The following is a 12752-nucleotide window of genomic DNA, read 5'->3' as shown; positions in this document are numbered from 1 at the left end:
GGGCACCCATTTTGGTGTCAGCATCATGTTATGCTTTAGCTATTTAAAAATAGCAGATCTACAAGCTCATATCGCGCCACCGAGTGGCGCGATACGAGCTTGTAGGTCTGCTATTTAAAAAAAATCGAAGAGCGACTGACATTTTTAGAATCTGATCTCAGGTCAGAATGGGTTCATCAGACCAGTGTGTGTCCGGCGGAAACCTCGTATGAATCTGATCTCAGGTCAGAATGGATTAAACTCCTTCACCAGGGGTAATACCTTGTACAGTGTGTAATGCCTTGTATGTAATGCCTTGTCACAGTGGCTGCGATCTAGTATTGTTTATTCAAACAGCGGTTCACATTAAAAATGTGCTCTTATTTCATGCTCGGCGGCTGCCAGGACAAAGCGAAATGGGCCACTGTATGAATATGGTCTGGATGTTGCGCTAGCCTGTTGCTCTCCTCCACAGATGAAATGAACGGCTATGCTTCAGCAATTGAAAAATAGCAGATCTACAAGCTCATAGCGCGCCACCGAGTGGCGCGCTACGAGCTTGTAGGTCTGCTATTTTTGAAAAATCGAAGAACGACTTGACATGGAAACATGTGCTTTTTCAGAAAACTGATTTTATAATCTGATCTCAGGTCAGAATGGGATAAATAAGAAGAAGTGGCCAGTGTGTCATTTATAGAATACCTGCACTGACTCGTCCAGTTGTCCTTTCTGACGCATGAGTTGAGTGCAGCGTTCCTCTGCATCACCCAGGGTGTCCTGCTCCTGGTGGAGAGGGAACACAAGCAGAGTGGGGTCCGGGGACCCCCAGGGGTCCTTGAGAGGGAGTTCCAGGGGGTCCGGGGACCCCCAGGGGTCCTTGAGAGGGAGTTCCAGGGGTCCGGGGACCCCCAGGGCCAGGGGTCCTTGAGAGGGAGTTCCAGGGGGTCCCCAGCTAAATGATAATTAGGAACCAAATGGAACCTTATGGGTCTGTAACTCAGAGAGTGTACAAAAATGTACATAAATGTACATTTGTAGACTCTCTAGAGTTAAATTAACATAGATGTTACAATATAAATTGGTGGTCTCAGAGATAGAAATGCATGTATTGTCCGACTAATGCATGTCAAACTGTGGGTACCACATTCAGAGGGTTAGGGTTAGGGTTTGTCAAAATGTGGGTACCACATTCAGAGGTGGTTTCAAATCCAATTCAAATCCTGATTTCAGGAGATCTGTCTCAGTGTGAAGTTGAACGCAGTAAGTAACCTGTTTAGACTCATTTAAACGAACCGGATTCCAATCTGGAGCATGTGGCACAGATCGGATTCAGGCACGGATTCGGGCCGCCAGTCTGAACACGCAGATCTGGTCAACTTGCAAATGCAGCGTGAACGGTCGGCCGGGGGGCACAAAAAGATCGGACTTGAAATGGATTTGACCGGACGGGCGTGACTAGCCCATTCTGACCGGGCACCCATTTTGGTGTCAGCATCATGTTATGCTTTAGCTATTTAAAAATAGCAGATCTACAAGCTCATATCGCGCCACCGAGTGGCGCGATACGAGCTTGTAGGTCTGCTATTTTCAGAATGGGTTCATCAGACCAGTGTGTGTCCGGCGGAAACCTCGTATGAATCTGATCTCAGGTCAGAATGGGCTAGACATGTATAGTCTAAAACGAGGGCCTTACTGCAGCGAGCGCCCGGGCCAGGTCGCTCCTCTCCTGCGACAGAGAGACAAACTTCCGCTCCAGGTCTTTGATCTTTCCCTCCTGCTCCGTGGTCTTCTCCAGCGCCAGCCTCAGGTCCTCCTCCTTGGCCTTGAAGGCGTCCTCCTGACGAGCCACCATCAGCAGCGGCTTCACCTGGAGGATGAATGACCTGAGATCAGATTCACACGAGGTTTCCACGGGACACACACTGGTCTGATGAACCCATTCTGACCTGAGATCAGATTCACACGAGGTTTCCACCGGACACACACTGGTCTGATGAACCCATTCTGACCTGAGATCAGATTCTAAAAAATGTCAGTCGTTCTTCGATTTAAAAAAAAATAGCAGACCTACAAGCTCGTATCGCGCCACTCGGTGGCGCGATATGAGCTTGTAGATCTGCTATTTTTCAATAGCTAAAGCATAACATGATGCCGACACCAAAATGGGTGCCCCGTTCAGAATGGGTTATATGACACATTTCACAGAGTACACTGAATACAACTGACACTACAGTCCTTTCCTGTTCATACATATTTGTACGTTATTCGAACAAAAGTAAATAAATAAATAAAACAAAACGAAAATAATCATAACAAGGCCATTTTTACATGTAAATGGCCCTCCTCCTCATTGACCAGGCCTTTTCAAGGAATGAGGCAAATGAAAAAGTGTACTTTTGAAACAGGCGCTTTTCAGTCTCTCGAAGTCCTCCAACCATACAAATTCATGGTTTGGGTCTATCTTATTAAAAAAGTCTCTCCCTAATGGAGTTGTAGAATGGACAATAAAAAACAAAATGCATTTCATTTTCGATTTGCTTTAGATCACACAGACGACTACATAGTCTATCCTCCTCCACAGTGCCTACATATCTACCTGTCTCAATATGCAGACCAAGTATGTGATGGTGATGGTGATGATGATGATGATGATGATGGTGATGCACAATTAGTCCAGTCACACCTTCAGATGGGGGAAAACAGAGCACAATATACACGACGAAGGACCTCAGAAATGACACACTGCACGTCCCCGACTTAGAGCCTGATTATACTTCGTCGTGTGGCCAGTGTTGTGAACTGAAAATAGAGCTTATAGATCTTCTGTTTTCAAAGCGCAGCACAACTGGTCTATACATACAGTAGCTCCTGTGATGTTTCATAGGAGTTTCCCCCCCCCATGTGCCAATGATGAATTAACCCATTCTGACCGGGCACCCATTTTGGTGTCGGCATCATGTTATGCTTTAGCTATTTAAAAATAGCAGATCTACAAGCTCATATCGCGCCACCGAGTGGCGCGATACGAGCTTGTAGGTCTGCTATTTTTTTTAAATCTAAAAAAACGAATCTGATCTCAGGTCAGAATGGGTTTCATCAGACCAGTGTGTGTCCGGCGGAAACCTCGTATGAATCTGATCTCAGGTCAGAATGGGTTGGTTCTAGACAGAGGTATACAGACAGAGGTATACAGACAGAGGTATATGGTGAAGTTGAGCAGGTGTGTGAGAGAGGGGAAGGAACAACTTGAGGGTACAATTGGATGAGAGCTAGAGTATATATGGGTAATAAAAGGATATAGATTGTCCATAATTCCATACAGGTAATAGGTTGTTTTCGGGGTGAGTGACTCGGTCGTCGTATGGCAAAGTATAAATTATACATTTGTCTTGTGTCTTGCCGTGTGTGCGTGCGTGCGTGCGTGTGTGCGTGCGTGCGTGTGTGCGTGCGTACCTTATTGTAAAGCTTCCACCAGCCCCAGAAGCGTAGTTGAAGGAACTTCCTCACATTGCGTTGGATGGCCATCAGTGCAATTCTGCAACACGCAAACACACGTACACACACTTCAACATGCTATTAGCAACCACACACTTGGCAACACAACACAAAAATGTCAAAATATTAATATAATTTTAGCTTCTTTCTCTCCCTCCCTCTCTTTCTCTCTCTCTCTCTCTCTCTCTCTCACACACACACACACACACACACACACACACACACACACACACTGACCGTCTGTCCAGCATCTTCTTAAACTCCACCCTCATCAGAGTTCCTCGGAGGCGGGCCTGCAACATGGTCATGATCTTAGCCAGACGTTCGTCACGCATGTCCTCCAGTTTGGCCAGGACGCCCGCACGGAAGAACACCTGGGGGAAAATATAGAGAGGTTTTATTCCAGAGGTTTTTAACCCATTCTGACCTGAGATCAGATTCTAAAAATGTCAGTCGTTCTTCGATTTTTCAAAAAATAGCAGACCTACAAGCTCGTATCGCGCCACTCGGTGGCGCGATATGAGCTTGTAGATCTGCTATTTTTCAATAGCTAAAGCATAACATGATGCCAACACCAAAATGGGTGCCCGGTCAGAATGGGTTAACCAATTAGCTAATAGCTTCCGTCTATCTTTCTCTCTTTTCTACTTCTCATATCTCTCTTCTCTTCTCTTATGCTCATGAAATCCTTGCTGGCTATTACTACTATTTAGTATGTATCTCATTTAAAAAAAAAAACCTATACGGCGAAAGAAGAAGGTGTCAAAGTTCCAAGTGGGAGGTTGTTTTTGTCTTTGTCTTTCGTTTTGTTTTGTTTAGTTTAAGTTTTTAGTTTTGTTTCAGTTTCAGTTTTGTGACCGCTCAAATCAAATCGAAAACAATTCTGTCCATGTAGTATCAGAACTGTCCTGTTTCCTGTCTGTGTATTTGTATGTACAAAAATAGAAAAAGAAGCATTACATATGTACTGCATTTTTTCCTGTCCAATACCCCTCTTCTATGCTTAATAAAAACTTTTTGCGAACGCAGTGATTGCGAATGCAATGAGCACTAACTATGAGACCCTGCAGATCATGTCTGTGTGTGTGTCTGTCCCGCTGTTACACCACCCGCCCGCCACCAGAGGGCGCAGCTGTATCACACAAAACACACACACACACACACACGCACGCGCGCACTCACACACACACACACACACACACACACACACACACACACACAACTTAACTTAAAAAACTTAACTTAAAAAAACCCCTTTAAAAACACTTAACTTAAAAAAACTTAACTTAAAAATTAAATCTTAAAAAAACACAAAAAAACTTAACTTAAATTTTTTTTTTTAAAACACTTAACTTCAAAAAACTTAACTTAAAAATAAAATCTTAAAAACTTAAAAAAAACACAAAAAAACTTAACTTAAAAAAAACCTTTAAAAACACTTAACTTCAAAAAAACTTAACTTAAAAATAAAATCTTAAAAAAACACAAAAAATAGAACTTTAAAAAGAAAACCTTAAAAAAGTATGTAATTTATTCTAATTGTTGTTATTGCCATTTACGAGCTGCGTTCGCTTCCCGCGTTTGCGCGTCTTACTTGTAAACTGAAGAAGGTATCCAACTAGCAACTGCTTCTGGCGTAATGTTCCGTCTGATAAGCTTTATTATTGATATCAAACTTGGTCTGCTCCTTCTCTCTCCACACCAACTCCCCGATCTAGCCGATCTACAGCGAGGCGTTGTGAGCTTGTAGATCTGCTATTTCCGGCTAATGTTCCCCATCACATAAACATTTGGCAACTCTGAGGACGCCCTGTTGAAGACCCCTAATTTAGTTTGTTTTGTGGTGCATTTGTTTCTTTAGTTATTTTATTGCTATTGGTAGACTAAATTAACCTATTTAGACCTGAGGCCGATTCTACAAAATGTCATGTCAGTTTTCTGAAAAACCTTTCTATATCAGTGGTTCTCTAACTATTTCATGTCAAGGACCCCAAAAATTATATGAAATTGGCCGCCGACCCCCATCTGAAAATATGTTGTTCCAGGGACCCCCCCAGACGCAAAAGACTTGACTTAGAAACGTTCGCTCTGAAAGAATTTCTAATCAAAGATTTAACACCACATTTTCAAGATTTTTCAAGCGCTATGAGCTTGTAGATCTGCTGTTTTTCAATTGCTTATGTATAACCTAATGCTCAAAACACCAAAAGGGGTTCCCGTCCAGAATGGGTTAGGTGTTTCAGGGTGAATGTAAAAATACATTCACACCCAATACAAACTTTATTTTACTAAAGTAAAATAAAGTTTATACAAAGATGGCTGGTGATAACAGTGGCGTTACCTTGGTGTGTCCGATATGATACTCCATCTGGTCACGGTCTATGGAGCCCATACGTACCTTGGTGTCTATGGAGCCCAGGAGCAGCTCAGACGTACCTTGGTGTGTCCGATACGATACTCCATCTGGTCAAGGTCTATGGAGCCCAGGAGCAGCTCCGAGGCCTTCTTGTTGTCAACGAATCCCTTGGGCATCACGTTGGGGTTCAGGATGTGGTACCTGGGAGAGAATGATGTTGTTTTGAGTGAGTCATATACAGGGCTGGTCAGTGAACATAATGAACGAGAAGATATGTTTTGGGGGCTTTTCATGACTTTGTCGATAGCGAAACGGAGAGAGAGAGAGAGAGATGGGGAGTCGGTGTAACAGTGGGTAAACTTAAAGGAACCAGACCTTTGTTTGAATTCTGGGTACTGTAGTCTGTTGGGGAAACCCTTCCTGCAGATCCGAATGCCCTCCAACACGCCGTTACAGGCCAGCTGGTGCAGGATCAGGTAGTTATCGGTCACACCTGCTTGGGCCAAACCAACACAGATTTTTCAAAAATAGCAGACCTACAAGCTCGTATCGCGCCACTCGGTGGCGCGATATGAGCTTGTAGATCTGCTATTTTTAAATAGCTAAAGCATAACATGATGCTGACACCAAAATGGGTGCCCGGTCAGAATGGGCTAAACTATAAACTTTCATGACAGCAGAACAGCCCTAAGTACAAATATAATTGATGAAAAGCCACTACAGTGAAGTCTGTTCACAGAAGTTGTTTTAGGCTATGCGGGGATTATCTGACGAGGTACCATTTGAGTGGGCAAAACCTTACATAATACTAAATAATACTAAATTGTTTATAGGGTCAATATAAGTAAAATAATATAGCCTTTCCAGAGGAGTATCTTTTTATATTTTTCCAAAAAGAATACAAACCAAGCCAATAGCATATTACAAAGTTATCCCCCCTCACTGGTGAAAATTCCGGGAGGAAAAACGGGCAAGCACCGGGGTGAGTTGTCCAGTATTCATTTTGGCTGCCATTAGAGTTATTCAAAATCTCTTTTTTTTTTTATATATAGAAAGTGAAGTTTATCTTTCTAGCGGTGCAACCGGTGGAATTAGAAATACTTGACGAGGGACAAATACCAGACCGCTCTGAAATATGCAGTGGCTTCCAATCAGTGTTATTTGGCAGCAAATTTGTCTCGACTAGTTTTCATTTAGTTTTAGTAGCCCGGAAGGTTTTAGTATTCTAGTTTTAGTCGACTGAATATAAGATTTTTGTCGACTAAATCTACGGGTGATTTAGTTTAGTCGACTAAAATGTATTTTGGCGGGCCTTGATGCCGTCGTATAGTGGCAGAATTTTACACTCGTAGCTTGTAGATCTGCTTTTTTCAGCATGCAATCGAGTGTAAAATAACGTGTCTTTTACTTCTACTGGATCTCTTGTCCACTAGTCCCTTCCTAACATTGTAGTCTAGTTTTTATTTGACGACGTCACGGTTTTAGTCATGGCTTCGTTTTTATTTAGTTTTCGTCAGTGGAAAAAAGGTATAGTCGACGGACATGTTTCGTCATAGTATTAGTCGACGAAATCAACACTAAATGGTAAATGGTGCATTTATATAGCGCCTTTATCCAAGGCGCTTTACATAGATTGTGCATTACATTCACCCATTCACACACACATTCATACACCGATTGCAGCGGAAGCCATGCAAGGTACCAACTAGCACATCGGGGGCAATTCGGGGTTCAGTGTCTTGCCCAAGGACACTTCGACATGTAGACAGGAGGAGCCGGGATTCGAACCGCCGACCCATGGATCATTGCTCTACCTCCTGAGCCACAGTCGCCCCACCACTTCCAACGGACACTGACCTGACTGCTTGAACTCGTTGGGCACGATGCAGCGGACGAAGTGAGGCGCCGTGCTTCGCAAGGTGCTCATCAACTTGTTCAGCTGCTCCTGTCGTGGCAAGAAAAAGGGACATGAATAGGGTGAGAAGTTCAGTCACACGAGAGAGACTCGGAGTAGAGTCGCTGATTCTTCGCCTGGAAAGGAGTCCGCTGACGTGGTTCGGGCATCTGGTTAGGATGCCTCTCGGGCGCCTCCCTATAGGGAGGTCCTCGACGCACGTCCCACTGGGAGGAGACCCCGGGGCAGACCAAGGACCACGTCCCACTGGGATGAGACCCCGGGGCAGACCAAGGACCACGTCCCACTGGGAGGAGACCCCGGGGCAGACCAAGGACCACGTTCCACTGGGAGGAGACCCCAGGGAAGACCAAGGATCACGTCCCACTGGGAGGAGACCCCGGGGCAGACCAAGGACCACGTCCCACTGGGAGGAGACCCCGGGACAGACCAAGGACCACGTCCCACTGGGAGGAGACCCCGGGGCAGACCAAGGACCACGTCCCACTGGGAGGAGACCCCAGGGGGCAGACCAAGGACCACGTCACACTGGGAGGAGACCCCGGGGGGCAGACCAAGGACCACGTCCCACTGGGAGGAGACCCCGGGGGAAGACCAAGGCGCAGTTGGAGGAAATACATCGACTCACTGGCCTTGGAACGTCTCGGAATCCCCCAGGAGGAAGTCGCTAATGTTGCTCTGGAGAGGGAAGTCTGGAGCTCTCTGGTGGAGCTGTTGCCCCCGCGACCCGACTACGGATAAGCGGTTGAAGATGGATGGATGGATGGACAAATGTGGCACCTGTGAGTTCATGTGTCCCTATTGTATGTGAACATACAGCTCTGTCTGTACACTAGGGCTTTAACCCATTCAGGGTTTTAAGCACAAGCACATAGCGCTGCACCGAGTGCCGCGCTATGAACTTGTAGGTCTGCTATTTTTGAAAGATCATGAAAATGTGGCGCAAAACTTTGAATATGTATTTTTTCAGAACGAACGTTTTTAACTTAATCTTTGCTTCTGGGGGGGGGGGGTCCCTGGAACAACATATTTTCAGATGGGGGTCAGAGGCCAATTACATATAATTTTTGGGGTCCTTGACATAACATATTGAGCACCACACTGACATAGAAACATGTTTTTCTTTTTCAGAAAACTGTCATGATATAGAATTTAGATTGAAAATTGTTTTAATTTCGACGTCAGGCCTAAATGGGTTAAGAAATTAAATGGGTGAATCCACTAGTTGACCTCGTTGGTACTAATTGACTGTTGATAAGATTTATTCAATTTTACTTAGCCCCTTAGATAAGCACTTTACGTAGACTTAGATAGCATTTTATACAGACTTATAGCATGTTACATAGACAGCACTAGAATGGCATTTCATGTCGTCATAGCACTTTACAGTATACGCATGTTTCATCATGACTACTACTTTTTAATGTATGTGACGTATTGCTATGCTTTCTGTCCTTGCTTAACGTAAGCCACTCTGGATTAAGAGCGTCTGCTAAAAAATGTGTCATTGTAAATTTGTAAAGTGTATACCCTGTAGAAGTTGGACACGGTCTGGAAGGAGGAGCCTTTCTTCTGTTTCTTGGCCCCTCCCGCGGCGGCCTCGTCCTCGTGGAACAGCTGGTTCAACAGAGACATGGAGGACTTCTGGAACAGGCCCGTCACCGTGTCGTTCAGAGGGTCCTTGTTCTTCTCCAGCCAGTGCGTGATGTTGTAGCCCACCTAGATGGATAGCAGTGGGTGGGGAAAAAGTACTCAATTGTTTTACTTAACCCCTTTTGGTGTTAGCATTATGCTATGCTTTAGCTATTGAAAAACAGCAGATCTACAAGCTCATAGCGCGCCACCGAGTGGCGCGCTACGAGCTTGTAGGTCTGCTATTTTTTTTTAAATCAAAGAACGACTGACATAGAAACATAGCTTTTTCAGAAAACTGTCAGGATGTAGAAGAACATTTTTTGAATCTGATCTCAGGTCAGAATGGGTTAAGTAAAGGTACTAATACTGCAATTTAGAACTACTTTGTTACAAGTAAAAGTCGTAATCGCAGGTACAGGTATACTCACAGTATACCAGCGTAATGGACCAGCTACAGTCAGGTATACTCACAGTACCAGCGTAATGGACCAGCTACAGTCAGGTACACTCACAGTACCAGCGTAATGGACCAGCTACAGTCAGGTACACTCACAGTGCCAGCGTAGTGGACCAGCTACAGTCAGGTATACTCACAGTGCCAGCGTAATGGACCAGCTACAGTCAGGTATACTCACAGTGCCAGCGTAGTGGACCAGCTACAGTCAGGTATACTCACAGTGCCAGCGTAATGGACCAGCTACAGTCAGGTATACTCACAGTACCAGCGTAGTGGACCAGCTCAAAGGTGGCCTCCGGGCCCTTCTTCCCCCCGGGCTTAGGCTTGAGGAAGCAGCTGGACTTGCCCAGGTGGTTCTCATAGAGAGCTGCCTTGAAGGTGCAGTCTGTGGCCTTGGGGAACACACACTGCTCCTCCAGGATGGAGAAGACGCCCATGGGCTGGATGGAACACATGGGATGGAACACATGGGATGGAACACATGGGATGGAACACATGGGACGGAACACATGGGATGGAACACATGGGATGGCACACATGGGATGGAACACATGGGAGAAGGAAGGAAGGAGGGAGGGAGGAGTTTTACAAAATCAATTCACTTTTTTCCACTAAAATAATCTGGGCGGGTCGTGGATGCAGTGTTGCTTTTGGGCAGCAAATTTAGATGTTTAGTTTTAGTCATACAGTCTGAATGAATAGTTTTCATTTAGTTTTAGTCGACTAAATATCATAAGATTTTAGTCGATTAAATGTACAGTTGATTTAGTCGAACAAAATGTATTTTGGCAGGCCTCGATGCCATCGCAATGACTATTGTTTTTCACTTTATGAAAATATTTTCAGCATGCAAACAAGTGTAAAATGACCTTCTCCAGCAGGTCGATGCAGGAGAAGGTCCAGGGTTAGGGTCAGATGAATGGATGGAGGAATGGATGGATGGATGGATGGATGCGGTACCTTCTCCAGAAGGTCGATGCAGGCCTGGAGGTCCAGGCCAAAGTCGATGAAGGTCCAGTCGATGCCCTCCTTCTTGTACTCCTCCTGTTCCAGGACGAACATGTGGTGGTTGAAGAACTGCTGCATCTTCTCGTTGGTGAAGTTGATGCACAGCTGCTCGAAGCTGTTGAACTATACAAACCACAGGTCAAGGAAGAGGTCAGAGGTCACTCTGTTGAACTACAAACCACAGGTCAAGGAAGAGGTCAGAGGTCACTCTGTTGGACTACTACGGGTGCGTTCGGAAATGCGCACCGGGAATGTGGTCAGTTTGTTTAGTGTGGTGGGCGGTCCAGATGAGCAAGGCTAGGACCGAGGCTGAGGAAGAGGTGGGTGGATGTTAGCCCTGGTCCAGATGAGCAAGGCTAGGACCGAGGCTAAGGGAGAGGTGGGTGGATGTTAGCCCTGGTCCAGGGCATCAGAGAGGCTAGGACCGAGGCTAAGGGAGAGGTGGGTGGATGTTAGCCCTGGTCCAGGGCATCAGAGAGGCTAGGACCGAGGCTAAGGGAGAGGTGGGTGGATGTTAGCCCTGGTCCAGGGCGTCAGAGAGGCTAGGACCGAGGCTAAGGGAGAGGTGGGTGGATGTTAGCCCTGGTCCAGGGCGTCAGAGAGGCTAGGACCGAGGCTGAGGAAGAGGTGGGTGGATGTTAGCCCTGGTCCAGGGCGTCAGAGAGGCTAGGACCGAGGCTAAGGGAGAGGTGGGTGGATGTTAGCCCTGGTCCAGGGCGTCAGAGAGGCTAGGACCGAGGCTAAGGGAGAGGTGGGTGGATGTTAGCCCTGGTCCAGGGCGTCAGAGAGGCTAGGACCGAGGCTAAGGGAGAGGTGGGTGGATGTTAGCCCTGGTCCAGGGCGTCAGAGAGGCTAGGACAGAGGCTAAGGGAGAGGTGGGTGGATGTTAGCCCTGGTCCAGGGCGTCAGAGAGGCTAGGACCGAGGCTAAGGGAGAGGTGGGTGGATGTTAGCCCTGGTCCAGGGCGTCAGAGAGGCTAGGACCGAGGCTAAGGGAGAGGTGGGTGGATGTTAGCCCTGGTCCAGGGCGTCAGAGAGGCTAGGACAGAGGCTAAGGGAGAGGTGGGTGGATGTTAGCCCTGGTCAGTCTCTCACTGACGCCCTGCCGGACACCCATCCACTGCTCTGTAGCAATTTTCCCACAGCCGTTGCGAGGCTTTAGAATTCCCCAAAAAATAAACAAAACGACGTAACTACTCACTGAGACAAAGCCTGCTAGACCTTAAGGTAAAGTCTGGGAAGCGTCTCAGTTCCCCAGCTTCTCTCTAAAATGCACTATTCTTTTCATGAAATAAAAAATGCATCCAAGTTGACCCCGGAAATGCCGGCGCAGTAGAAGAAGTTACTCTGTCCGGTACATTGCTGTATTAAAATGGCACAAAGTGCATTTTTAGAGAGAAGCTGTGGACCTGAGGACGCTTCCCCAGCTTTGAGAATAGATTAGGTGGGGCTAGGTGAATGTGTGAGACAATGTATCCATGCATTTATACATTACACAGCATAATCCATTATCTATGTATCTACATTTTAGCTATTAGCTATTGAAAAATAGCAGATCTACAAACTCGTATCGCGCCACCGAGTGGCGCGATACGAGCTTGTAGGTCTGCTATTTTTTGAAAAATCGAAGAACGACTGACATTTTTAGAATCTGATCTCAGGTCAGAATGGGTTAATCAGACCAGTGTGTGTCCAGTGGAAACCTCGTGTGAATCTGATCTCAGGTCAGAAGGGGTTAACCAAATTAGCAAGCCTTCCATCAGTTTGAGACAATAGTCACAGATCTATCAGGCCGTCTACTCATGCTCCATCATTCTATACCTACTCCTCTCCTCTATCCATCCTTTTACATGGTATTACCTCGAAGATCTCAAAGCCAGCGATGTCCAGAACTCCTATGAAGTACTG

The 12752-nt window shown here is 46.0% G+C and overlaps 1 protein-coding gene across 1 annotated transcript in view; it reads right to left on the bottom strand.

Annotated features, from left to right (window-relative positions):
- The window catches only part of LOC310868720 (myosin-16-like), a gene marked incomplete at both ends in the record, with an annotated part of 44572 nt that overhangs the window by 19695 nt on the left and 12125 nt on the right, over window positions 1-12752 (bottom strand). Inside the window, 10 exons of the mRNA XM_083779177.1 lie at window positions 682-762; window positions 1673-1846; window positions 3433-3514; window positions 3712-3848; window positions 5911-6031; window positions 6206-6323; window positions 7688-7775; window positions 9276-9464; window positions 10098-10277; window positions 10798-10968. Of these exons, the coding sequence (XP_083635303.1) occupies window positions 682-762; window positions 1673-1846; window positions 3433-3514; window positions 3712-3848; window positions 5911-6031; window positions 6206-6323; window positions 7688-7775; window positions 9276-9464; window positions 10098-10277; window positions 10798-10968 (1341 nt within the window). The remainder of the gene's footprint in view (window positions 1-681; window positions 763-1672; window positions 1847-3432; window positions 3515-3711; window positions 3849-5910; window positions 6032-6205; window positions 6324-7687; window positions 7776-9275; window positions 9465-10097; window positions 10278-10797; window positions 10969-12752) is intronic.

The sequence above is a fragment of the Protomyctophum parallelum genome, assembly GCF_964188405.1.
Source record: "Protomyctophum parallelum genome assembly, chromosome: 13".
Classification (NCBI taxonomy): Eukaryota; Metazoa; Chordata; class Actinopteri; order Myctophiformes; family Myctophidae; genus Protomyctophum; species Protomyctophum parallelum.
This window is presented reverse-complemented; position numbering and strand designations above follow the sequence as displayed.